Consider the following 25,103-nt stretch of genomic DNA (forward strand, 5'->3'; position numbering starts at 1 on the left):
AGAAAAAGAAAGAAAAGGCATCCAGATTGGAAAGGATAGAAGTAAAACTATGTTTATTCACAGATGACATGATTTTATATGGAAAATCCTGAAGGATCCACTAAAAAACTATTACAACTAATAAATGTGTTCAGCAAGGTGGCAGGATAAAATTTCAATATACAAAAATCAATTGTATTTCTATATACTTGCAATGAACAATCCAAAAAATGAAATTAAGAAAGCAATTCCATTTACAATAGCATCAACAAAATAAAATACTTGGTGATCAATTTAACAAAAGAAGTGTAAGAATTGTACATTAAAAAATTAAGAATGTTGTTGAAAGAAATTAAAGATCTAAAAATAGAAAAACATCTTATGTCCATGGATCAGAAGACTTAATATTGTTAAAATGACAATAATCCCAAACTGATCTACAGATTAAATGCAATCCCTATCAGAATCCCTGTGAACATCTCTGTAGAAACTGACAAGATCACTCTAAATATTCAACATAGAGCTACCATAGGACATAGTAATTCCACGCCTAGTTATATACCTAAGAGAAACAAAAACATATGTCCACACAAAAACTTGAATATGAATGTTTACAGCAGCATTATTCATAATACCTAAAAGGTGAAAACAATCCAAATGTCCATTAACTGATGAATGGATTTTAAAATATGGTATATCTAGATGATGGAATATTATTTGGCTATAAAAAAATAAAGTACTGATACATGCTACAACATTTGTGGACCTTGAAAACATTTTGCTGAGTGAAAGAAGTCAATCACAAAAGACACATATTACATGATTCTATTTATATGAAAAGTCTAGAATAGGCAAATCCATAGAAACAGGAAGTAGAAGAGTGGTTTCCTTGGGTTGGGGAGAATGAGGGGGAATGATGGGTGATAGCTAAAGGGTATGGGCTTTTGTTCTTAGATGATGAAAATGTTCTAATATTGACTGTGGTGATGGTTACACATATTTGAGAATATACTAAGAACCACTGAAATGTACTTTCAATGGGTAAACTGTATGATATGTGAACAATATCTCAATAAAACTGTTTAAAAAGAGAATGAAAGAAGCCATCATTATAGATACTCCAAACATTTAAAGGATAGTAATGGGAATATTATGAGTAACGTTATATCAATAAACTCAATAACATAGATAAAATTGTCAAATTCCCTGAAAGATACAAATTGCCAAACTCACTCAAAAAATAAATTGAAAACCTGAACAGAAGAATGGTTTTTAACCATCATGTCTCTAGAAGAAACTAAGGCCCCTAATTCATAAGCATATCTAACTTCCACGGTGTAAACCATGGCCAATTTCAAGTTATCAAAGCGACATCACTGAATGAAGATTTGTTAAGAGATGAAAACAATCAGCTCTCATTAGCTGGTACAAGCCAGCTCCAGCATGACACCGTCTGTTATCTATAAAAGAAAATTAATTTGTTATCAAAAACCTTCCAGGAAAACTCCAGGCCCAGATGTCTTCACTAGTGAATTCTATCGAACATTCACGGATGAAATAATACCAATTTTAAATAGACTCTTTCAGAAAGCAGAGGAACAGGTCTCCTCTTATATAATGAGGCCAGAATTACTCTGATACTAAACAAAAACATTACAAGAAATCTAAGACCAATATACCTCATGAGCATAAAAGCAAAATTTCTCTTAAAAATTTTGGGAAATTGAATCCATCTATATATAAGAAGTATAATAAATATATCATGACCAAGTGAGGTTTATCCTAGGAATGAAAAGTTGGTTGAGCACTCAAAAGTCAATGTAGGGCTTCCCTGGTGGTGCAGTGGTTGAGAATCTGCCTGCCAATGCAGGGGACACGGGTTCGAGCCCTGGTCTGGGAAGATCCCACATGCCGCGGAGCAACTGGCCCCGTGAGCCACAGCTACTGAGCCTGCGCGTCTGGAGCCTGTGCTCCGCAACAAGAGAGGCCGCGACAGCGAGAGGCCCGCGCACTGCGATGAAGGGCGGCCCCCGCTTGCCGCAACTAGAGAAAGCCCTCGCACAGAAACGAAGACCCAACACAGCCAAAAATAAATAAATGAATAAACTCCAATCTCTTTTTTTTTTTTTTTTTTTGGTTTAAGGACTGCCAGAACTCCAATTTTATTTTTGCATTCTTTATGAATAAAATGTAACCAATTACCATTTCCTTTTCTTTCCCTGCTTAGATACTTAGCTCCAACTTCAATGATCATGTATTTCAGAAACCACTGAAAGACTTCAAGTACATTGCTGCAAAGAATTGTTAATAATTGCTCCCTACATATTTTTGCTTAATCTATTTTGTAAACTGTAGCCAACTCCTGGAACATCTTAAGTAAACTACCTTTATTTCCTTAAATAAAAATGAATAATTTTAAACATCATGCAGATGAAACATTTTTAATACCTAACTTCCTTAACATAAGGTAAAACAGTCTTAGGCTGTCACTGGGAATTTTTTAAATGTCATGGTAATTATGCAGGTATGGATCATATTCAGTATTTAATATATGACCAAGGTAACTAATAAGAGGTCAAAAACAAAGTTAAAGTTAAGAACAGCTACTTCTTTGAAAAGCTTCTGATGTTTATTTACTTCTGGACAAACAAGTGGGAAGAGCCACTAGTATAAACCTATTTTTAGTCTCTATTATTAAAACTGCTTAAGAGTTCTTAGAACACAGAAAAACTAAATTTGAATGCATTTGTAATAGCTTAACAAGTTATGTCTTAGGATCTTTTAATGGAATGTTTGAAACCAATCATAAATCACTGCAAAGACAAATCAGAAAAAGAAAAACTTTTGAATGGCATGCTATATGACCTGGACAAAACTGATTATCAACTAGTAATGATTAGCACATGCAACAGATTGAGAAATTAAATCCTCTGCTATATACTTTTAAGTAGTTTGTCAGACATGAGAAAGTTTTAAATGTTCTTATTGCATTCATCTCCCACATATTCAATTTTATTTAAAACAAGACAACAGTTCTCTCCAGATTTTTGGGTTTATCAGTGCAAAGTAAAATAAAGCAATCTCAGTAGAAATGGTTTATTACAATGTTATCTTAGAAAGGCTTATTTCTCAAAATGTCCTAAAAGATGTCCAAATCATGAGAATGATCAACCTCAATGGCTTCCTCCGCATCCAACTTTGATTCTCCGTGTCCTTCCTGTGATTCATCAAGAGAGGCCAGGGCCTCATTTGTGTCACTTGCAAAAGTCTCTCGTGATGTATCATCATCTTCTTGAAAATTTAGGCTTTTAATAGCTTGTTTCATCTTTTTTCCCAGTACTTGTGTCCTTCTCTTCCTAGCAGCTTTTTTATTTTCATATTCCTTTTGATTTTCAATGTAAAAAATGTCCTTAATTTGTTCCTCACTGATACTAGGAGTGTTCTTCAGGAGATTCAGGAAAACTCCACCTGGTGTTCTTCTTCGACTACCATTCATTATAAAAAGGCCACCATTTTGTTCAACTTCAGCAGTTTCCAGCAGAAGTTCAATTGCCTTTTTGTTCCCAATTATCCTCACTACTCGGGCTATCAAATCTTTCTTTGGTTCCTGCAACCTGAAAGAAATTTCATCAGCCACTTTCTCTTGAGAATCGTCCTCTGTGATCTCATATCGGCCTTTATAGTTCATTTCTAGTCTGTCTCCTAGTCTGTCTTTGACAGGTCGTTTCCTTTTGAGATGACCTTGCCCGTTTTCCTCCTCCTTTGATCCCGTTTTTTTGGCACCATGCATATATTCATCTAGCTCTTTGTCTAATTCTTTTGTATGCTCTTGGGATTCCCTCTTAAGTTTCTTAGCAAGCAAATAATTGTACGTCTCGGATTGCCTGCTTTTGTCAATAGTGCCCTCCATTCCCAAGATACCAAGTTCAGTGGCCACTGCATCTTGACTCTGTTCCTGCAGCACAGCACCCCATATGTTGTTAACTTTCTTCCCTCCAGCAATAGGCGGTTTCTGGCTGCTCTGGCCAAACTGAAAAGGCTCTGGTTTGGGAGGAGTGTTAAAACATTTTTGTCGTTTGCATTTCCAGAGAGAGCTATCATCATCTGAATCTGAAAAACTCTCCTCACTTGAATCCACACTTTTAACAGTCCGATAATGTGATACTGGAGCACACACTGTTGCAGTACTCTGGAAGGGCCTCACTGCACAGTCCCCACCTAGTGCTTTCGGCACCTGCAGCGGCCTGTCGCTGGGTGCCACCGTCATGTCGGAATCTGAGTCAGAAAGCTGCCCATCTTCCATGTCGCCTGCCTCCTGCGCCATCTTCCCGTGGCGCGGCCCCAATCTCTTAAAAAAAAAAAAGTCAATGTAATTCATCATACTAACATGATAAAGGAGAAAAATTATAACCATTTTAATAGATACATAAAAGGCGTTTGATAAAAGACAGTACCCACTTATGATAAAATTCCTTAGGAAATTATGAATAGAAAGGAAGTTCCTCAGCCTGAAATAAGGCATCTATGAAAAAACTACAGCTGACATCATACTTAATAGTGAAAGACTGAACACTTTCCTCCTACGAAAGGAACAATTCAAGGATGTCTGTTCTCACCACTGCTATCCAACAATGTACTGGAAATCTTAATTAGTGCAGTAAGGCAAGGGGAAAAAAAAGTGTGCAGATGGGAAAAGAAGTAAAACTCTCTTTATTTGCAGGAATATTACAAGCATGTACATAGAATGCCCTAAGAATCTATACAAAGTTATTAGAACTAATAAGTGAATTTAGCATGGTCTCAGGATAAAAGGTCACTATACAAAATCAAGTATATGGGGGCTTCCCTAGTGGTGCAGTGGTTGGGAGTCCGCCTGCCAGTGCGGGGGACACGGGTTCGGGCCCTGGTCCGGGGGGATCCCACGTGCCGCGGAGCAGCTGAGCCCATACGCCACGGCTGCTGGGCCTGCACTCCGGAGCCCACAAGCCACAACTGCTGAGCCCACGTGCCGCAACTGCTGAGGCCCACGTGCCTGGAGCCCGTGCTCCGCAACAGGAGAGGCCACCGCAGTGAGAAACCCGTGCACCGCAACGAAGAGTAGTCCCTGCTTGCCGCAACTAGAGAAAGCCCGCGCGCAGCGGCGAAGACACAATGCAGCCAAAAATAAAATAAATAAATTTATAAAAAAAAATCAAGTATATGATACAGCCACTATGGAGAACAGTATGGAGGTTCCTTTAAAAACTAAAAATAGAACTACCATACAACACAGCAATCCCACTACTGGGCATATACCCTGAGAAAACCATAATTCAAAAAGTCATGTACCACAATGTTCATTGCAGCTCTATTTACAATAGCCAGGACATGGAAGCAACCTAAGTGTCCATCGACAGATGAATGGATAAAGAAGACGTGGCACATATATACAATGGAATATTACTCAGCCATAAAAAGAAACAAAACTGAGTTATAAGTAGTGAGGTGGGTGGACCTAGAGTCTGTCATACAGAGTGAAGTAAGTCAGAAAGAGAAAAACAAATACTGTATGCTATCACATATATATGGAATCTAAAAAAAAAAAAAAAGTTTCTGAAGAACCTAGGGGCAGGACAGGAATAAAGATGCAAACGTAGAGAATGGACTTGAGGACATGGGGAGGGGGAAGGGTAATCTGGGACAAAGTGAGAGAGTGGCATGGACATATATACACTACCAAATGTAAAATAGATGCTAGTGAGAAGCAGCTGCATAGCACAGGGAGATCAGCTCGGTGCTTTGTGACCACCTAGAGGGGTGGGATAGGGAGGGTGGGAGGGAGGGAGATGCAAGAGGGAAGAGATATGGGGATATATGTAATCAGCTATATATGTATAGCTGATTCACTTTGTTATAAAGCAGAAACTAACACACCATTGTAAAGCAATTATACTCCAATAAAGATGTTAAAAAACAACAACAACAAAAAACAAAAAACAAAAATCAAGTGTGTATCTTATGTACTAGAAATAAACAATTAGAAAATGAAAAACTTAAATGCCATTTGCAATGGCATCAAAATGAGTGAAGTAAATAGGGATAAATTTTAGGAAATACCTGAAGACTTATACACTGAAAACTACAGTATATTGCTGTGAGTAATCATGGAAGACCTGAAAAATGACAAAGTATACCATGTTCATGTATCAGAGGACTCAATACTGTCAAAGTGGCAATTCTCCCCAGATCTGAATACTCAGTAAAATTCCAGTTAAGATCCCAGTGGGCTTTTATTTGTGTGTGAAAATCTACAGGCTGATCCTAAAATCTGTAAGGAAATGCACAGAATCTGTAGCAGTCAAAATAATCTTGAAAAAGAATATCAGAGGACTGACAATAACTGACTTTGAGCCTTCCTATAAAGCTGTAGTAACCACGACAGCATAGCATTGGCAAAAGGATGGGAGTGAAGATACACAGTATGTGTGTCTGCCATTCTTGCTGTCCGGTTTGCATGTTGCATTCCCCATGCCCCATGAGCACCAAATTCAAGTGGACCCTTGATGAATGGGTGCTTAGCAAGACTCAAAGCAAGAAAATGGCAATCTCCTTACTTCTATGATTGCTGATAGCCAGGAGAGGCCACCTTTTTGGTTCCACTCAGAACTTACTTCCAGGGACTTCCCTGGTGGTCCAGTGGTTGAGAATCTGCCTTCCAATGAAGGGGACGCAAATTCGATCCCTGGTTGGGGAACTAAGATCCCACATGCCACAGGGCAACTAAGCTTGTGCACCACAACTACTGAGCACGCGGGCCACAAGTGGAGAACCCACGTGCCACAACTACAGAGCCCACATCCTCTGGAGCCTGCACGCCACAACTACTGAGCCCGCATGCCACAACTAGAGAGAAGCCCGTGAGCTGCAACGAAGATCCCATGTGCCGCAACTGAGACCCGACGCAGCCAAAAATAAATATTAAAAAAAAAACTTACTTCCAACACACAGTCACATTCCAAGAACCACAAATGACCACGAAACCCAATCATATCCTTATTGACATGTGTTACTTCCTTGTATTTGCCAACCACTTACTGTTGAAAATGATGACAAAGAAGAAAAGATAGAACAACCCACAGTTCCAGTTCCATTCTATGTGTGCGGAATGTGCATGTGTGCACGTACCAAGAAGTAAAATAAAAACAGTTGAGTCAGTTTTGTGCAGCAATCCACTATTCTGGTAAGAAGTGAATACATATACAAAATATGAATTACGCAATTTTGGTGATTCTGCATATGAGTCAAATGCTCTTATATTTGCATTTAAAACTGACATTGTACAATATAAAGATGGACTATATCATTTATGTTAATAGTTAAAATTTTCAACTGTCCTTTACTTAGAACAACATTAAATAATAAGTAGGAAGCACCATGTCAAGGTCAACATCAGTGGTCATAAATCACATTGATAGCATGCAGCCGTGATATGATGTGATGAAATGGCACTTTATCCTGTGATCTTCCTTCCCCACACCCATAACCCCAGTTTAACAAAGAGAAAAACACCAGACAAATCTCAGTGGACAGGCATTCTACAAATACCTGCCTAGTACTCATAATTATAAAGATAATCAAAATCAGTAAAAGTCTGAGAAACTGTCACAGCCAAGAGGAGCCTAAGGAGAAATGACAACTAAAAATATGTGGTATTCTGGATAGGATCCAGGAGTAGAAAAAGGGCATTACCTAAAAAAAAGGAAATTTGAATAAAGTAGACTTTAGTTAATGACAATGTGTCAACACTGGTTCATTAACTACAACAAATGTACCATACTAATGTATAAGATGCTCCTCGGTATGGAGTACATGGGAATCCTCTATAGTATCTTCTCAGTTTCTTTGTAAATCAAAAACTGTTCTAAAAAATGAAGTCTACTAAAAAAAAAGTCAAAAGAGAGACCACAGAAAAAAGAAAAGCTTTATATGTTAGTACCTTTAAACAGCACTTTTTTCCTTGCTTTTTGAACAAAGGGCTTTGCATTGTCATTTTACACTGGGCCTCGCAAATTATGTAGCCTACCCTGCCTCTGTCCCTACCTCTGTCACCCAGACTTCAGACTACAGTTGTTTTGGACCCTTTTGAGAGTCCCTGAGGCCAAGAGTGAGTAAGGCTGTGAGTATGCTCTGGCCCAGGAGGGAAGAGTTCTGTGCTCTGAGCTCAGCTGGATTCTGGGAAAGGCAGCAGCAGCCAGTCTGGAGAGGCCCCCACTCAGGCCAAATGGTGTTCCTAAGAGAAGCCCCTTCTCACCTCACCGCGGTGGGCAGTGTGGAGTCAGAGCATCCTAGAGCTGCAAGGGACCTCGTTCACCACAGCCCCTGACCCCACCTTTTAGGGAGAAGGAGGAGGACACAAAGAGAGGCATGGAGAGGGGTAGAAGGCTCCCAGCCTCCAGAGCCCTCCAGCCAGTGACAGCCTGAGTCCTGCCCAGCCCAGAGCCAGGTATTGCCTCCCTTCAGCCCAGGTCTGGACCAGCCTTCCCTGTCCCTGAGTGTTTCCCAGCAGCCTGAGTTGCCACCCCACCTTTCTTCAGAGTCCCTTGCTTGTTTCTCTGGGCATATGCACGGTGTGTGTGTAATTTGTGTGTGTGTGTGTGTGTGTGTGTGTGTGTGTGTGTCTGTCTGTCTGTCTAGGCTCAGTTAGGATGAGGCCAGAAGCAGAAAAGAGGGGCTCTTGTCATTGCATTTCCCACTTGGCTATTTCCCCCAGGGCGGGGGTGGGGGAGGTGAGCCTGAGAGCCCCAGGCTGGACAGAGCCTGCTGCAGTCCCAGGCAGCAAGTCTTGAGACCAAAGTACTGCCATGGGTGTCATTAGGAAAGAATGCAGAGGCAGCAGCAGCAGGGGCAACCTCTGGGATGGAGAGGGCAGAACTCCTCAACTCCAATTCCAGACAGACGGGCCCTGCAAAGGGAAACCAGACCTCCATGGGGTCTGTGCTGGAGAGGCACTCAGAGGGCAGGGGGACTCTGTATCTGCCACAGAAGTACAGCCTCACCAGGGAGTAGGAATCCCTGAACCAGAAACCGACTCTGGGCTTCCTCAGATCCCCCAGAGAAAGGCCACACCCCTGAAGACCATTGTCATGGCAGCAGCTGCCAGGGCTGACTGCCTTCCCCCTTTGCCTGCATGGCTGCCCTGCCTGCCTTCTGGGACCTTCAGCTCCTGTTCCCTGAAAAGGCCTGTGCTGCCCACCCTGGCTGCTTGTAAGCATGGCTGGAGCCCACTGCCCTGCAGCAGTTTTACAAAGTGGTTACAGTTTCAGTCTCTCATGCCACATTGCCAGGGTTTAGATCCCATGTCCGCTACTTACTATCATCTGTCTCCATGCCAACAATTTGTAACCTCTCAGAGCTTTAGGTACCTCACTTTTAAAATGGAGTTCCTTCGACTTAAACCCTCAAAGAACCCTAAATCAGCAGTATCAAATCAAATCCATGGGAAGGATTATTTCATCGTCACCACCCTCCCTCCCCCCACATGCAGCCAAGTAGCAGACCACATTCCCTTTGTACCAAATGGTTGTCACCGTGGCAGAACCCCCTTCACCTTATGCTCTCTTGAGAGCCCTTTCTCTCAAGGGAATCTCAAATCAGCTATTGTCAGGCAGAGACTTAGAGCCAATACGAAGATATTGTCTTCATTCCTTCTTTCCGGTTCTAGTTCCTCATACCTCCCTTGTCTGCCCCCCATGCTTACCAAGTGCTCATCAAGGGTTAATTTATACTGGTTTGGGAGCTTTCAGAGGCAACTATGTCTTCTATCAGCAGCAGCAGAAGGTAATTCCACCCTGAGAAAGGAAAGGAGGGGAGCTGGCCTGGCAGAGCGTACTCCTGGCTGCCACACCCAAAGGGAAAAGGAATTTTTTCATTTGGAGTCAGAGCTCTTTGCTGAAGATCTCCTCTAGATCTTTCCTGAGCTTGCTGAATTTATCATCCCATTTAGTACTAATGGTGTGCTGTAAATTAATATTTTGTAGCTAATGTACTGAATGACAGAATCTGAATACAAAGAATGAGGGAGTGAATCTAACAGACAACATTTAACCCAGAAAAATACAAGCTTCTGCACTTGGCTTAAAAGTAAACTGATTTACAGAAGTGCATTAACAGGGATTTGGGGATCTCAGCTGACTGCAACTTAAAGTGGATTCAACTGTGTTATATGGCATCCACAAAATCTACTACATCTTAGGATGCATCTGTAGATGTATCGTGGCTATTCTAGAATGAAGGGTGTGGTAAGATCACTCCATGCTACACCAGGAAGAATATTCAGTGTTTTCAGACATTTACAAATTCAGGAGCATGTAGGATGGTGAGTGACTGTGAACAAATATATCACGTCAGAAGGAGCTGAAACAACTGGTGAGGTTAAACCTAAAAAAAACAGTCTTGGTGAGAGCATAACTGTTGAAGGATTAAATGAGATAGTATATGAGATAGTGCTTAGTGCAATGCCTGGCACACGGGCTCAATTAATGTTAATAATAAAAGAATGATAATTAGTAGTATTACTAGTACTGTCATACTATTATTACTGTTACTAGTACTACTCCAGGCCCAGTGTATCTCACAGATGGGCAGGGGAAAGAACCAGAACATTAACTTTGGCAGTGTCAGGTTGTCAAGGGTAAAAGGCACTTTTGTTATTTTACACTTGTTTTGTAACACTCCAGAGGGCAGAACCAGGACCAATGTGCATAAACTACAGGGAGGCGGATTTCAGCTCAAAGGGGGAAAAAAAACACTGAATGATTAGAACTGTCTGAAATTTCACTGGAGTATCTCTTAAGGTAGTGAGTTCTCCATCACAGGATGTGAGAAAAAAAGGATAAAAATGAAGAATGAATAAATGGGGCTCCTCTTGGAAAGAAACCATACAAATGATAAAGCCAACCCCTGGTGAAAAGAATAAAGAAGGTATAGTGAAACTTGGTTTAAAAGACACATATCATTGAAGAATTGAAAGGTAAAACAGTTATGGAAAATATATAAAGGTGAACTAATATCTATCTGTCATGCTGCTATCTCAACACAAAGTAAACTAGATGTTGGAGAAAAGTGACCAAAAGCTCTTAAAATGGGAAATTCCACGTATGAATTTCTGTTTGGAAACTTACTAGACAGCCCAGGATCCTCACAGATCTGATGGCCACCTACCCTGAAAGTGTAAATTATAAGGAGAGGTATAGTCTGCTCTCTGGAAGAAAGGCAATCTGCATGACAAAGTAGCATCCAGGCTGATGTGAGATGCAGGCATGAAGTTGAAGATCATAAAACACCATTAGATCCAAAAGTACATGCTTGTAAGAACAACTGTGTTAGCATGATTTTAATCCTGCTACTTTGTGTGTGCTCCAAATAATTATTACATAGTTTAATATGAATGTCCTCTGTGCTGAATCTATCTTTTTGGGTATAGCAGTCCTAGGACCCAAATATTTGCAGATTTAATGAATTGATATAAATTTCCTCAACCAGCAACACCAGTAGGTTGCTGGTTAAAGATTTAGACCCCCAGCAAAATCTATTTCTTCTATTATAAATAATAATTACTCAATAGTATATATATGGTACATATGTAATATAAATACATACATACATACATATATATAATAATGCCATGCTCTCCACCAAAAGTGCTCCCATTTCAGATAATAAATAAGTTTTCAAATTATTTGTACATAGATGCACAAATGTGTAGTTTGATTTATGAAAATCAAAGTACTCAGTCTTTTTAGATTTATGTATTGATACTTCACAAACTTTACTCTTTCTAGAGCTCTAGAACTGAATGATTACCAATTTAGACTGGAGCTTCTATTTGTAATTTAGGTCTGGAGACTCAAAAAAAAAAATCCTGAAGTCATGGAAAAGTGAAAGTTTATCTCCCATGAAAGTGACAAGAGATTAAAACTATGTTGATAGAGCCTAAACGGACATGATGGAGTTATGGATGTGGATTAAACCTGGAAGAGGTGGCATATGATAGTGACTCATTAAGGAGAAACAGTCAAATTTCAGTACAGGATCTGAACTGTAGGGGAAATAATGGGCCTTGGTAGCTGATGACAGGAGAATGAGGGAGAGAGGTGTTATCAGGGGAAGAGGCAGAGAGGAAGAGGCAATAACCCTCAAGACTGGATGCTGACCGCCTCTAGTAACCAGGAAAAGGCAAATATAAACACAGAGGTGAGTGACGACGATGTCTGGTGTGTTAGGGGGTCAGGAAACATCGGCTGCTTGCGGCACCACCGCCGCCGGTCAAAGTGGTAACTGGGGATCTGAGCTTGGCGGTGACGCGCGGCCATCACGTGACCAGAGCCTATGTCTGCCCAAGTCCCTCTCGTCCTGGCCCTTTTTCCCTGTCCAGACACCATCTTCCTATTGCCCTTTGGTCGAGGGGAAAAGCAGAAGGAAGTAAGTCCCCTCCGCCCTCTTAAATCGGTGTAAGTGTCGGTGCTGCCCACTAACCCCTGGGATTGGGATGGCACAGAGTTCAGGCCTGCCCCCGTGCCCAGCCCCGCCCCGCCCCGCCCCCGCGCCCGCGCCCGCGCCCATATTTCGGTGCAGAAAATGGTGGTCTAGGGGGTGGGGTGGGGAGGTGAGTGGGCTCCCCACGGGAAGGAAACACGGACGCTTAGAAACAGCTTCTAAGTAGTCCTTCGCTTTCACTTCCCGCCTGGAAGAAAATGGCGAGCATTGCGGGGTTGGCGGGGGTCAGGGGGAGAACGGAGCTTTGAGATGGGGCGGGGGGGGAGGGGAACACGGGGGGAGGCAGCTGGTGCCTGTAAAAGGGACGTGTGAGCCAGTCCTTCCCTCATCCCCTCTCCCCGCCCCCTACCCTGTCTTGGCGTCTGTCTGCAGCTCCGCAGGTCACAGCGGGGCACCTGGAGGAGAGGATGCCTAGGAGCCAGCCGCCGGGAGAGTTCCAGGTCGGGGAAGGGTTGGACAGCGGGCCGGGATGGGGTGAGAGGGAGGGCGCTGGAGGGAGCCGGGTCCGCGGCACTGCCAGCCCGCCCCGCCCCGCCCCGCCCCGCCCCGCCCCGCCCCGCCCCGGCCCCAGCGGGAGAGGCCTCTGTGGCAAGGCCTGCCGGGAAAATGGTGGGCTTTCGGAAGGAGGGGGTGACAAGGTGCGTGGGGGGTGGGGGGGGAACGACCAGACGCGGCGGGGTCCCGGGGGCCGAAGAGCCCCTCGGCTAGCGTAGGTTCGAGTACCCGGGCCCAGACTCGGGAAGAGGCAGGTATTGGAACCCATGGGCGGGGTTTTGGTCCAGACAGCGAGTATTCTGACTCGCCTTTGCCTTTCCTGTCTCCTGCGAATAACCGTGCTTAAAAAAGACCATCCCGGACATGGAAAACGCCTGCCAAGAGCCTGAGGAGCAGCCACAGAGCTCGCCCAAGGCGGATGAGGAGCGGCCTCCTGTGGAACACTCTCCCGAAAAGTCGTCTGCGGAGGAGCCGTCTTCGGAGGAGCAATCCTCGGAGGAGGAGTTCTTTCCTGAGGAACTCCTTCCTGAGCTCCTTCCCGAGATGCTCGTGTCCGAGGAGCGCCCTCCTCAGGAATGCCTGTCTAGGAAGGACCTTTTTGAGGAGCGCCCTCCCATGGAGCAGCCTCCTTGCGGAGTGGGCAAACATAAGCTAGAAGAGGGAAGCTTTAAAGAAAGGCTGGCTCGCTCCCGCCCGCAATTTAGAGGGGACATACACGGCAGAAATTTAAGCAATGAGGAGATGATAAAGGTAGCAGAGGAGATGGAAGAGATGAAGCGAGTACGAAACAAATTGATGATCATGCATTGGAAGGCAAGGCGGAACCGTCCTTATCCTATTTAATGTGTTCGGCCTTTAATTCTGTTTTGCCTGGTATGAGTATTATCCACCTGACCTTTGTTTGCTTTTTCTCATATACCTTACCCCGTCTTCCTAATCTTAACTTTGCGTGGCTTTATCTGAGGTGTTTTGCTTGTAACTGGCATAAAATTGCCCCCCGCATCTGCAAGTCCCCCTCTTTCAATCGTGAGTCTTCTCTATTTGCATGGAAAGACGTACATTATATATTGTGAAGTAAAAAAAGCAATTTTCAAAAAGTATATGTAGTATCTCATTTTTGTAAAAAATGTATATTTCTATATTAATATGCAAAGAAAAAACTGAAAGTATATACTTCAAAGGCTTAACAGTGACTATCTGTGGTAGGATAACAGGTGATTTGTTTGTTTTTCATTTTTGCTGCATCTGAATTTCTCATTTTTTCAAGATGAACACATTTTACATGTGTTGCAAAAAAAACCCCAGTATAATGGAAAAATTGTAAAGCAATTTAAAAATAATGTCAATCAACTTATAAAGATAATGTGGCACTTAATAAATGCTTGACAGAACTTAAATCCGATGTTTTTTTTCTGAATCTCTTAGGCAGAAATGTAAACCAGGTACTGTACTCATATTTGTTTAAGGGTCATTCTTTTCCCATTTAAATAGGAATAGGACAATTTACAGGGCTGCTGTGGAACCAAATGAGGTAAAGGTCATGTGAGTTGTATTTTTTCCCCCTACTTGCACATGCTGGACCCCATCCCCTATAGATTCCCTTCAGATACTGGGGATAGTACCCAAAGGAGGTCTCGTTTGCACTCACAAATCCTGTGCAATTCTGGGTGAGTGCCACATTCTATTCCTGTCCTGCTATTCTCTTCCCTTAGATACCGCCATGTCTGCTGGGTACAGCTGCCCCTTCTCCTGGGTCCTGCTCCTTCCATGGCCCCCATCACAGCTGAGGTGCCAGAGTCCTCCAGGTGCAAAGCTTTACGCATTGCTCTGGAGTCCCTGCTGGGCCAAAGCTGAACTGTGTCACTTAACATATATATGAAGGATGCCCCTCCTCTAGCTTTAATATTACACCTGTCCAGGTGGATACCATCCCAGTGCTGCTTAGACCTCTATGTCTTAAAGAATTCTTAGCAGAATAGTCTTTCCTATTTATTTTTTTCCCCAAAAACTTCCCTTTTCTCCATTGGGCACAAACATGAGTTCACTGGGACCTGGGCTCGGAGATGAATATGTAAGCCAGACACACTGCTTTGTGCTCAGAATTGGAACCCCCTCCCAGATAATCTCCAAGGATAACTATGGTTTTAATTGCCCAACACTTGCCTTAGGGTGAGTTCTCTCCCAGGGGCTTTTGGCAGGCTTGCCTTACCAATTCATCTGACTTACTCTATGTATAAGTTAAAGAGGAAATTAAGACCTAAGCTCAGGGACTTCCCTGGTGGTCTGCTGGGTAAGACTCCTTGCTCCCAATGCAGGGGGCCTGGGTTCGAACCCTGGTTGGGGAACTAGATCCCGCACACATGCCACAACTAAAGATCCCGTGTGCGGCAACTAACACCTGGCGCAGCCAAAATAAACAAATATTAAAAAAAAAAAGGCAAGCTCAAACTAGGACATTTCCCTTCTGCCCCACCCCACATCAACAAGAAACATGCAAAAGTCATTAAAGCACTATATATATATATGTGTGTGTGTGTGTGTGTGTGTCTGTATCAGGTGTTATGATTTCTGTTAAACTGCTTTTTAAAAATCTAAGATTTGTAAGTAATTAAAGTACTATATATATGCATATACATATATGTGTCTGTATCAGATATTATGATTTCTAAGATTTTATTTTATTGATCATGTTAATTCTAGAAACACAGATAGTGGCTAATAATTTTTGAGTTATGACCCAGTCCTGAACCCAGTCTGTCTGATGGACTATGTTAGCTTCAGTGTGTTCACATCTCTAGAAAGCATGAATTGCAATTCCAAAGGGATCACGTTAGGGGGAGGGATTCTTTCCCCAAATTCAACATTAAAATTATTCAAATATTTCAGGTATCAGTGTTTCTCCTATAAAGTAAGCAGAGACCTGGGCTCTACCCCAGACCCACTAAATCTGCTTTCCTGTATATGAGCACACAAGGTGGAGAGACACTGCTATCTATATACAATATACTCCTGGTTTTAGTAAGAATAAACTATGACATAAATAGAAGAAACTACAGATGATTATATCAGAATTAAGGAGGCGAAAGGCTTGTCCAACCATATATTTAAATAAGGAATTAAGAACAACCTCATCAACCTTACTACATAAAATTTAGATTTTTTTTTGCAACAAAGCAAGACCATACACAGAATAAAAACCTAAGAGAGATGACAAAACAGCAAGATGTATTTTCTATGGTTGACATTATGTAATGCCTTGCATTACTTCCTTACAATATGAGTAAGGTACATCAGAAATAAATTCAAAGTTCTCCTTTGGTAATCAGATCTCAAAATGGTAAGCCAGTCCTGTGCCCTTAATTTTGCTTTTAATTTTTTCACTGTGTGATGCCATTAGGGGGGATCTTCATGTCTCCAGACCATTCCTCAAGGTTATGGTAGCCTGATGGATGCTGATTGGGCTGGATTCTGGCTGGAGTGAGTTGAGGGTCCAGCAACTCACTTGCCAGCTTTATAGGATGGAATGAATCCAGCCCCCTGGCACTGAGGGTTGGTGCTGGGGCAGGATGTGGAAAAGCGCCCCCAAGCCATACTCCTCTCCAGGGTGGTCTGACATTGGTTTCTCTGCTCCAGCCTGCAGCAGGCACCAGACTCTTCTAGGCTAAAGGCCAGGCTGTCCTGGACATACACACCAGGAGGACAACGACTGTCCCATTGCAGGTCAGAGCACTTTGCCTCTCTTTCCTTTTCCCTGTCTCTTTTGGGGAACCTTTTGTAGGGGAGGAGATAAAGCCCAAGGGTTCCCAAGTGGAAACATTGGTCGGGACAGTCTTTGAGCAAACAGATGTCTGACCTGGCTGGGCCTGACCAGGTAACTTGGGGCTGAAGCAGAAGGGGCTGGCCCTTCTGTCAGAGTCCAGTGAAGTAGCCCCCCTGAAATGGGGTTAGACCTCGGACACGACCTCACCCATCCCTCTCCCACTCACGTTGCTCAGATTCCCAGAAGGGCCTCAGATGTGCCCTGGCCTGTTTGAGTGGTTCTGCAGTGACTTTAGGTCTGTGTGTGCCTGGTGCGGCGCTCCTGAGGTCTGCGTCAGCCCAGGCCCAGAGGCACGGGAGCCCCCAGGTAAAGGGAGCTTCAAAGGCATGTGGTCTCACAGCTCAGGAGAAAAGGGGTGGCACCTCCTGTGTGAACACCCCTATGCACTGCAGGCCTAGCCCACGACTTGGAGGTCAGGGCAGTCAGGCTGTGGATTGGTGTGAAGATGTTTTGGAGGCGTTGATGGTGGAGGGTCAGCAGCATCCAGAGCCTGGTTCTCTGGCCCCCTCACCACTTCCCTGCCCACACAGAAGGCTGATATCCCCATCACGTGTCCAAGAAGCTACTTGCCTGGCCAACTCCAGAGCAGAAAGCATTGAGGGTCCAGGACCCTGGAGAGAGCTGTCTGCTAAGCAGGATGCCCAAGCCCTTGGGAGACAGTGCCTGGGAGTGGGAGCCCCTCTGGTGAGGCAGGGTAGAGGGATTGGGTCCAGGGTCCTTGCAAAATGCCCAGAGACTCCTCCCTCTCCCATTCAGAAATATAAACTAAATTATTTTTACAAATGAGGAAGATTATACAGATAAATAAGAAGAAGTAGACCCTGTGTTCTAACTCAGATTTGTCTGAATCAAGTTCTGTGTTCTCCCCACTGTGCCACACTGCCTCCAATTTAGATTGTAGCTTTCTGGGGCTTAGGGAATAATTGATTTAGACTTGCTAAGTATGGTATCCTTGTTGGTTTGTGCATTTGGGTGAGCTTCCACACTATTATCTTTTTCCAGGTAGAACTGTCCAGTAGGCAGTTATATACGTGTCTAGAATTCGGAAAAGAGATTGGCATGGAAATACGGATTTTGGTTGGTGGTACCTGGTGCATAGTAAGCAAGAATCCAATTGTATATCCTTCTGTCCTTTCCTATAAATATATATTTTTCAAACAGAAGTGCGATTCTACTGAATTCACTGAATCATAGTCTGTGTGTGAAAAATGAACTTTTTCTTTAGACCTCTACCAAGATAATACGTTTTGAAGAGTATTTAGAAACTAGAGGTAAGCGCGCCATCTGGTGGCCATAGCCAGACTGCGAGCAGAAAACAGCTAACGAGAGAGGGAAGGAGAGAAACTATTGGGTGATAGGGGAGAAGACCTCAATCCTGACTCACACTGGACTGACACAGTATCAGCCTCTTCCTGGGGGTGAGGTGGCACAAGAAGCAACCTATAGTTAGATGGTTTTTCCCTGTCTCAAGTCAAGATAAGTGTGTTTGTGCAAGTGTGTGTGTTTAAACTGAGTGATCTTATACTATTTTCACTTTTTCTCTGATTATGGAAGTTACATGTTTCTACTAGAAAATATCTGCAAATGTAGACAAGTATAAAAGAAGATATGAATTACTTATAGTTTCTCTACCCAGAGAAAATAACTAATATTAACATGCATGTACTTACATTGTGTGTATATATATCTCCTTTTATATACTCATCAATTTACTTTTTATATAGTATATATGTATATTACTTTATATATTTATATATTATACATTTAAATACTTTTATGTATTCATATGTATATTTGTATTTATATCTTATATAGCATATATTTTATTTAGTCCTTTATTTTTCCTTGTACACGTGCCATGACATTCATATGGGTATTCATTCTATCAACCACACCGCTTGATGAAGAAGATAATCTTACCTTGTGTAGTTAAGCTGGCTAAAATTGAATGAATTTATTATAAGGGTTTTAAAAAAAATAAGCTTTAGTATCAATAGTGTACTTATGTAAAACTGAAACTTAATTTTCTTTTTCCCTGGTATAAGGAAAAAGTTTTATGGACTATTAGTCTGCTCATGATAAGAGATTGTGAAAGGTTTTTCTTTACCTTTTAAATAATCTGCCTAGAAAGCAAAGATTTTGTGTCTTACCAAGGTAGTTTTCTATGCTTCATATTGTCTTTATCATCAGGTCTTTGATTACTTAAAACCAAGTCTTCTCAATATTTGCCTTTAAAATCATTTTTCACTTTGGTTAGATGGAAATTAAGTAGCTTCATAATGATCTGTGATCCTTTTTAGTCAAGCGTCCACGTTCTTATTTTTGACTAACTTCCCAAAATCAAACTCTAAATGAAGTCTTTTTGACCTCAAACTAATTTTGGAATTTTCCAAAAGGGCCCCGGAAAATCTCAAAAGATTTGTTCTCTCTCCTTTAAAAAAAATGAGATATTAAACTAATTAGGCTTATTTGATATTTTAAACTTTCTTTGGGTTATATTTGTATATGTTATTAGTATAAGTGTTCCAGAAATTGCATGAAAATTCTAGACTTCTGATATGTCCGGGTATAATGTTATCAGTCATAATGCTAGTTATTATCTTAAAATATTGTGTCACAGAAATAACCGAATTTCCTTATCAATTGCATTATAATGTACTCTCATCAGATCTTTAACGATGGCCATTTTAAAGTCTCTTGTCATTTATAGATAGTTACTGTTTTATTCTGATGATTTTGCAAAAGTGCTTCAACTTCAAGGAGATTCGTGAAAAGGACTCTGAGAAGTACAGATTTCTGATAACTTTCACATCATACCACTGAACTGGGTAAGAATCTATAGAACTCTAATGAAAAAACTGGATTCATTGTCAATATTATGACATAGTATGAGTGTGTTTCGTGTTTGGTAATTGCAATCATTGTTGCTTTTGTTGTGGTCATCCATTTACAATGCTTGGTGTCAGTTTATTTCTCTCTTAAAAATAAAATACAGTGTGTGTGTGAAAAAAAAAACACAACTGGATTCATAAGACTGCTAACAAAAGATCAAGACCAACAAGAGTTAATTTACGTGGGATTGAATCAACTAACGAGGATGATTATAATTTTTTATGACTTTGAAACATCTTGGTTCTCTAATGTTTTGTTTGCCAAAGTTAAGGAAACCTCTTTTTATTTTCTCTTAAGCTATCTATGATTTACAGCTAGTTGGTAAAGTATACCCTTATGAACAAAGGTGAAACAATTACTTTTTCTCCCTGTCTGATCCCTCCAGAGTTCGGAAACTTACTGGGTAGTTTTCATGGCAATGTAGTTATTCGCATTGGTTCAATAAGAATCCGTTCTTGTAACAGGACACAGTTAGAAACATTGGTTATATTAACAAGGCTTTAACTGTGTAGGGGAAGAAAAATAATTCACTCTACCCTTCTAAGGCCTTGGCTGAGATCTGCTGTTAATAAAAGACAGATTAACAGGAGAAAAACAAGCAGAAGTTTAATACCATGTATACCTCCTGTATAAATAGGAGATACCCAGGAAAACTGAGTAGCTCCCCCAAATGGCCCAAGCCATCACCTTAAATACTATCTTCAGCTAAAGACAAAAGATGTTGGTGGGGGTGGGGGCAGTCTCGGGCGGTTACTGTTACTGAACCGGGTTCGTTTGCCTGATGTTCAGCAAGCCAAATGATGAAATGCTGAGGTTTTATAGCAGAGGACAAGATTATTCACAAGGCAGCCATGTGAGGAGACAGGAGAACAAGTCTCAGATCTACCTTCCCAATGTCGAGGGGCTTGAGATATTTATGGGATAAAGAAGCAGGGTGGTCTTAGGCATGGGGAAAGGTGATTGGAGGTAGGGAAAAGGTTAGGTAATTAGTGTTCTGTGCAGGCATATCTGAGTTATGTGCTTCTTCATGGGATGTATGTTAAAAAATGGAGGTGCTAGGGAGATCAGCTCGGTGCTTTGTGACCACCTAGAGGAGTAGGATAGGGAGGGTGGGAGGAAGACGCAAGAGGGAGGAGATATGGGGATATATGTATATGTATAGCTGATTCACTTTGTTATAAAGCAGAAACTAACACACCATTGTAAAGCAATTATACTCCAATAAAGATGTTAAAAATAAATAAATAAATAAAAAAGTAAAAAATAAAAGTCAAGGCTTTTCCCAGTTTGGTGGGTGATAATAAATAGTCAATAGTTTTTCTTCTGGGTCCTGAAAGACAATCCTCTGGGAATGTTTTATGTCAGAATAGGACAGGCCATGGTCCATCTAAGCCTGTACAAAATGACAGGTAGCTTCCCTCCTGACTTCTATCAATCTTCATATTATCGGATGACACTACCAAGCATGATTCTATAGCTTTATATGAGTGTGATGAATAAGACCAAAACAAAACGCCTAAGTACTTTTAAAGCAATATCCCAAAACTTAGAAAGTCAGTGAGTTTCTGAAAGATTTTGTAAAGCAAAACAGTGTATATCGAATTCTACCTTCTTACTGAGGATGGTATGTAGTAGAAATGTTTTCCTTTTAGGCAAAAATCTGAAAATAGATGAACTGAGTAGAAAATCTGAGTCAAGGAAGGGGTAAAGTGGAAAGTTGACCATGGCATCAGGGGTATCAAACACCAATAAAATGTACCTGGAGAGAGATGTTCATCCTTGCTTTTCCTTTAATAAAGCTTGGTGGAGTGTCTCATGACAAAAAAAAAAAAAAAAATTGGAGGTGTTTAGCATGATCTAAGGGTGGAGTTTTCAGCCCTCTGATGTTAAAAGGTCCTTCATCAGATACCGGCGCTGGCCTGGTTTTAGGATTGGTGGTCCCAACCAGTTTTAGCCAGCTTGAACTGGACAGGACCTACTCCAAGTTCCTGGAAAACAACTTAAGCCTCGTTACTATAGTGACCCATACGTCAGAGGCTTTATCTGTAGGGGTAGTTAAGAAGTCTTATGATATATTACCTAAGCTTGGAGGGTATGCAATTAAAGAAGGGAAAAAAAAGAGAAAAAAAATATCTAAAGCAAGCTTAATCAGTACAGGCAGATTACAAGCAGAGGGTTTTTTTAACAAGCTGTTCCCTTATCTGCTGTTCTGTAAGACACACTCAAGGATTTCTGTTTAGGCGCCAGCTTCTGTTAACCCTATGGGGCATGGTTTCGTTATCAGGCAAAGCACAGTAAACAAGAGCGTGGTTGTTATGTAGCTTTGTTTGCTCCTTCTCCATGAATTTCTAGAGATTTTGTCATCCTCCTCTTCCTGGTACCAAGAGGGAGACACTCTTACAAAGATTTCCCTTACTAGACTTATTTTGCAAACAAATTAGTCTTATGTTGATTATCTCTGATAGAAATGGGGGTGTCTGTAGAGAGTAAAATTATGTTTTCAGTGGAAACTATAATGCACCTGTGTGGATTTCAGATTCTAGTCCTGTTAAATGTCTTTGAGGTTTTGTATTCTACTTGATAGCCTCCCATAACTGCCCCTCCCCCCAAACACTTTCTTTTGTCTTTAGCTGAAGATGGCATTTAAGGTGGTGGTTTGGGCCATTTCAGAGAGTTACTCAGTTTTCCTGGGTATCTCTTATGTACACAGGAGGTATACGTGGTATCAAACTTCTGTTTGCTTTTCTCCTGTTAATCTTTTATGACAGAGGGGTGTCTCAGCCAAGGCCCTAGAAGGGTAGAGGGAAAATTATTTTTCCTCCCCTACAACATGCATGTACTTACGTTGTATGTGTACATATATCTCCTTTTATATAATTTGTCAATTTACTTTTTTATATAGTATATATGTATATTACTTTATATATTTATATATTATACATTCAGATGCCTTTATGTATTCATTTATATGTTTGTTGTTATATCTTTTTTTTAATATATAAATTTATTTATTTATTTATTTATTTATTTATTTATTTATTTATTTATGGCTGCGTTGGGTCTTCGTTGCTGCACGGGCTTCTCATTGCAGTGGCTTCTCTTGTTGAGGAGCATGGGCTCTAGGCGTGCAGGCTTCAGTAGTTGTGGCACATGGGCTCAGTAGTTGTGGCTTGCAGGCTCTAGAGCACAGGCTCAGTAGTTGTGGCGCACGGGCTTAGTTGCTCCACGGCACATGGGATCTTCCCCGACCAGGGCTCGAACCCATGTCCCCTGCATTGGCACGCAGATTCTTAACCACTGCACCACCAGAGAAGTCCCTGTTTGTCGTTATATCTTATATAGCATATATTTTATTTATTCCTTTATTTTTCTTTGCACATGTGCCATGACATTCATCCACATGGGCATTCCGTCAACCACACCCCTTGACAGTAATGTCTATAGTGAAGATAAAATTGTTCTCTGATTTCAGAGGCTTATGTCTGAAGGCCACATGAATGGACAGGTCCCCCCAAAAAGCATAAGGTAGAGGGAAGAGCACTAGCTTTGTTTGGAGTTGGGGAAAGAATTCAAAATGAGCAAGAACCTACTTTGGGCCAGGTACTTTACCTGTGGGATCTTTAATCCTTACAACTTTTTGAGGAAGGCATTCATCCTTATTATAGATGAGGAGACTGAAACTCAGAAAGTTTGGGTGACTTATATAGGGTCACACAATCAATAAGTGGAGAAACCTGTATTTGAACTTAAATTTGTCTGACTCTTAAATCAGGCCTCCTAACCATTATGCCTTGCTTGCTCCAAAATTTCACACCTTCTGTCTTACTGCTGAGTCTAGGGGCATTCACCTTTTGGAATTCAGAAAAGTTGTGAACACTACCCCACTCTCATGCCCCACTCTTGTTAAGTTTGAATTTTTTTTTTTAACCACAAGAATGCTTTTGCAATCAGAAAAATTAATAAAGAATTATCTCTTTTAAAATCTTTAAAGTTAGAAAAATCTCAAAGAATATTAACGGGCACATGAGAAACTGGGATGAAATATTTAAAACATATATTACGGATTTGAGATATCTTTGAAAAATATAAATCTCCACTCACCAATAGAAAATGAGCAAAGTATATGGAGAAATAATTCACACGAGAAGGAACAATTCACACACATATAAACACACATATTCATAGAATTTGAATGACATTACGCAAATGGCGTTATACCCTACATTTCATTCGACAAAAGATTCTTTTATTCATTCCAGCATGTCTTGGAAATCTATCTAGGTTATTACCTTCTGTGGTATAATAAGCAATATGTTTGATCTTTGTCCCCAGTTCCTTGCACAGAGGTCTTCAAAGCTTTGGGATTTCCTTAATGATAGGAGTGTCTTTTGTCATTCATAAGGAGACAGACCCTTTTGAGCTTAAGCTTAAGGGGGTGGGGCCCCTAGATAGCCTCAAGATGGGGCTAGTCACCAGAAATTGGAACATTCAGCCCCAAGGACCTCTGGGAAGGGGAACAAGATTTGATGAGCTTCCAGGCTGGTGAATGCATCCACATGCTGGGAGGGTGGCACACCCCACTTCCTTGGGAACAGAAGCTCATGCATTCAGGACACTTCGGGACTTCGCCCTTTGCACCTCTTCATCTGGCTATCCATCTCATTTCTTTAAAATAAACTGGAAAACATTAAGTAAATGTTTCTCTGAGTTCTGTGAGCCAGTCTAGCAAGTGCATTGAACCCGAGGAGGAGGGGGGTCATGGGAACCTCTGATCTATGACTGGTCGGTCGGAAGCACAGGTGACAACCTGGACTTAAGGTTGGCATCTGAAGAGCGGGAGGGCACAGTTTTATGGGACTGAGCCCTTAACCCGTGGGATCTGACACTCCCTCAGTGTCAGAGTTGTTAATTGCTTGGTGTGTTGAAAAAAGCACACATTAGATCTATATCTAGTTCATATGTAACTGCTGCATATATTGCAGTGTGAATATACTATAGTTTATTCCTTGATGATAGAGATTTAGGTGGTTTCCAATGCTTTGCTATTACAAACATGCTGCAATGACCTTTTTTGTGCCTGCTTCCTTCTGCATGTGTGTAAATATTTCTCTAGGATTGGTGACTAGAAGTGGAATTGTGGAGTCATGGGGTACACTGTTAAACTGGCCTCTGTAATGGACATCTGTCATCTGAATTCTTGCTAGACTTTGACTGGTCTGGTCCAGTCAGATCTTTGAGGCCAAACCTCCATGCCTTTGCCTCAAGCTTTCTCCTGATGCCCCTTCTATCTAGACTGCCCTCCCCTTCTCTGTTAAGCAAAATCCTATTCAATCATTAAAATTCAACTAAAGTATCACTTAATCCTAGAAGACTTCCCTGACAT

The 25,103-nt window shown here is 41.5% G+C and overlaps 2 protein-coding genes across 8 annotated transcripts; one reads left to right on the forward strand and one right to left on the reverse strand.

Moving 5' to 3' along the window:
- Window positions 1–2,969: 2,969 nt before the first annotated feature.
- LOC137757182 (phosphorylated adapter RNA export protein) lies at window positions 2,970–13,005 on the reverse strand. 2 transcript variants are annotated; one of them, XM_068533811.1, is made up of 2 exons: window positions 12,863–13,005; window positions 2,970–4,327 (listed from the first exon to the last, which is right to left on the reverse strand). In XM_068533811.1, exon 2 carries the CDS (start codon window positions 4,301–4,303, stop codon window positions 3,119–3,121), a length of 1,185 nt encoding a protein of 394 aa, XP_068389912.1. In that variant the 5' UTR covers window positions 4,304–4,327; window positions 12,863–13,005; the 3' UTR covers window positions 2,970–3,118. The 2 variants fall into 2 exon arrangements, with proteins under 2 accessions (XP_068389912.1, XP_068389913.1); XM_068533812.1 differs by lacking the exon at window positions 12,863–13,005 and adding an exon at window positions 9,716–9,793.
- Window positions 12,110–14,389, forward strand: TCEAL1 (transcription elongation factor A like 1). 6 transcript variants are annotated; one of them, XM_068533814.1, is made up of 3 exons: window positions 12,110–12,210; window positions 12,886–13,122; window positions 13,360–14,389. In XM_068533814.1, the coding sequence occupies exons 1-3, from the start codon at window positions 12,163–12,165 to the stop codon at window positions 13,849–13,851; spliced, it is 777 nt and encodes a 258-aa protein (XP_068389915.1). In that variant the 5' UTR covers window positions 12,110–12,162; the 3' UTR covers window positions 13,852–14,389. The 6 variants fall into 6 exon arrangements, with proteins under 6 accessions (XP_068389915.1, XP_068389914.1, XP_068389917.1 ...); XM_068533813.1 differs by lacking the exon at window positions 12,110–12,210 and adding an exon at window positions 12,249–12,438; XM_068533816.1 differs by lacking the exon at window positions 12,110–12,210 and adding an exon at window positions 12,370–12,438 and having other exon boundaries at window positions 12,886–12,953.
- Window positions 14,390–25,103: the final 10,714 nt, after the last annotated feature.

This window comes from Eschrichtius robustus, chromosome X (genome assembly GCF_028021215.1).
Source record: "Eschrichtius robustus isolate mEscRob2 chromosome X, mEscRob2.pri, whole genome shotgun sequence".
Lineage (NCBI taxonomy): Eukaryota > Metazoa > Chordata > Mammalia > Artiodactyla > Eschrichtiidae > Eschrichtius > Eschrichtius robustus.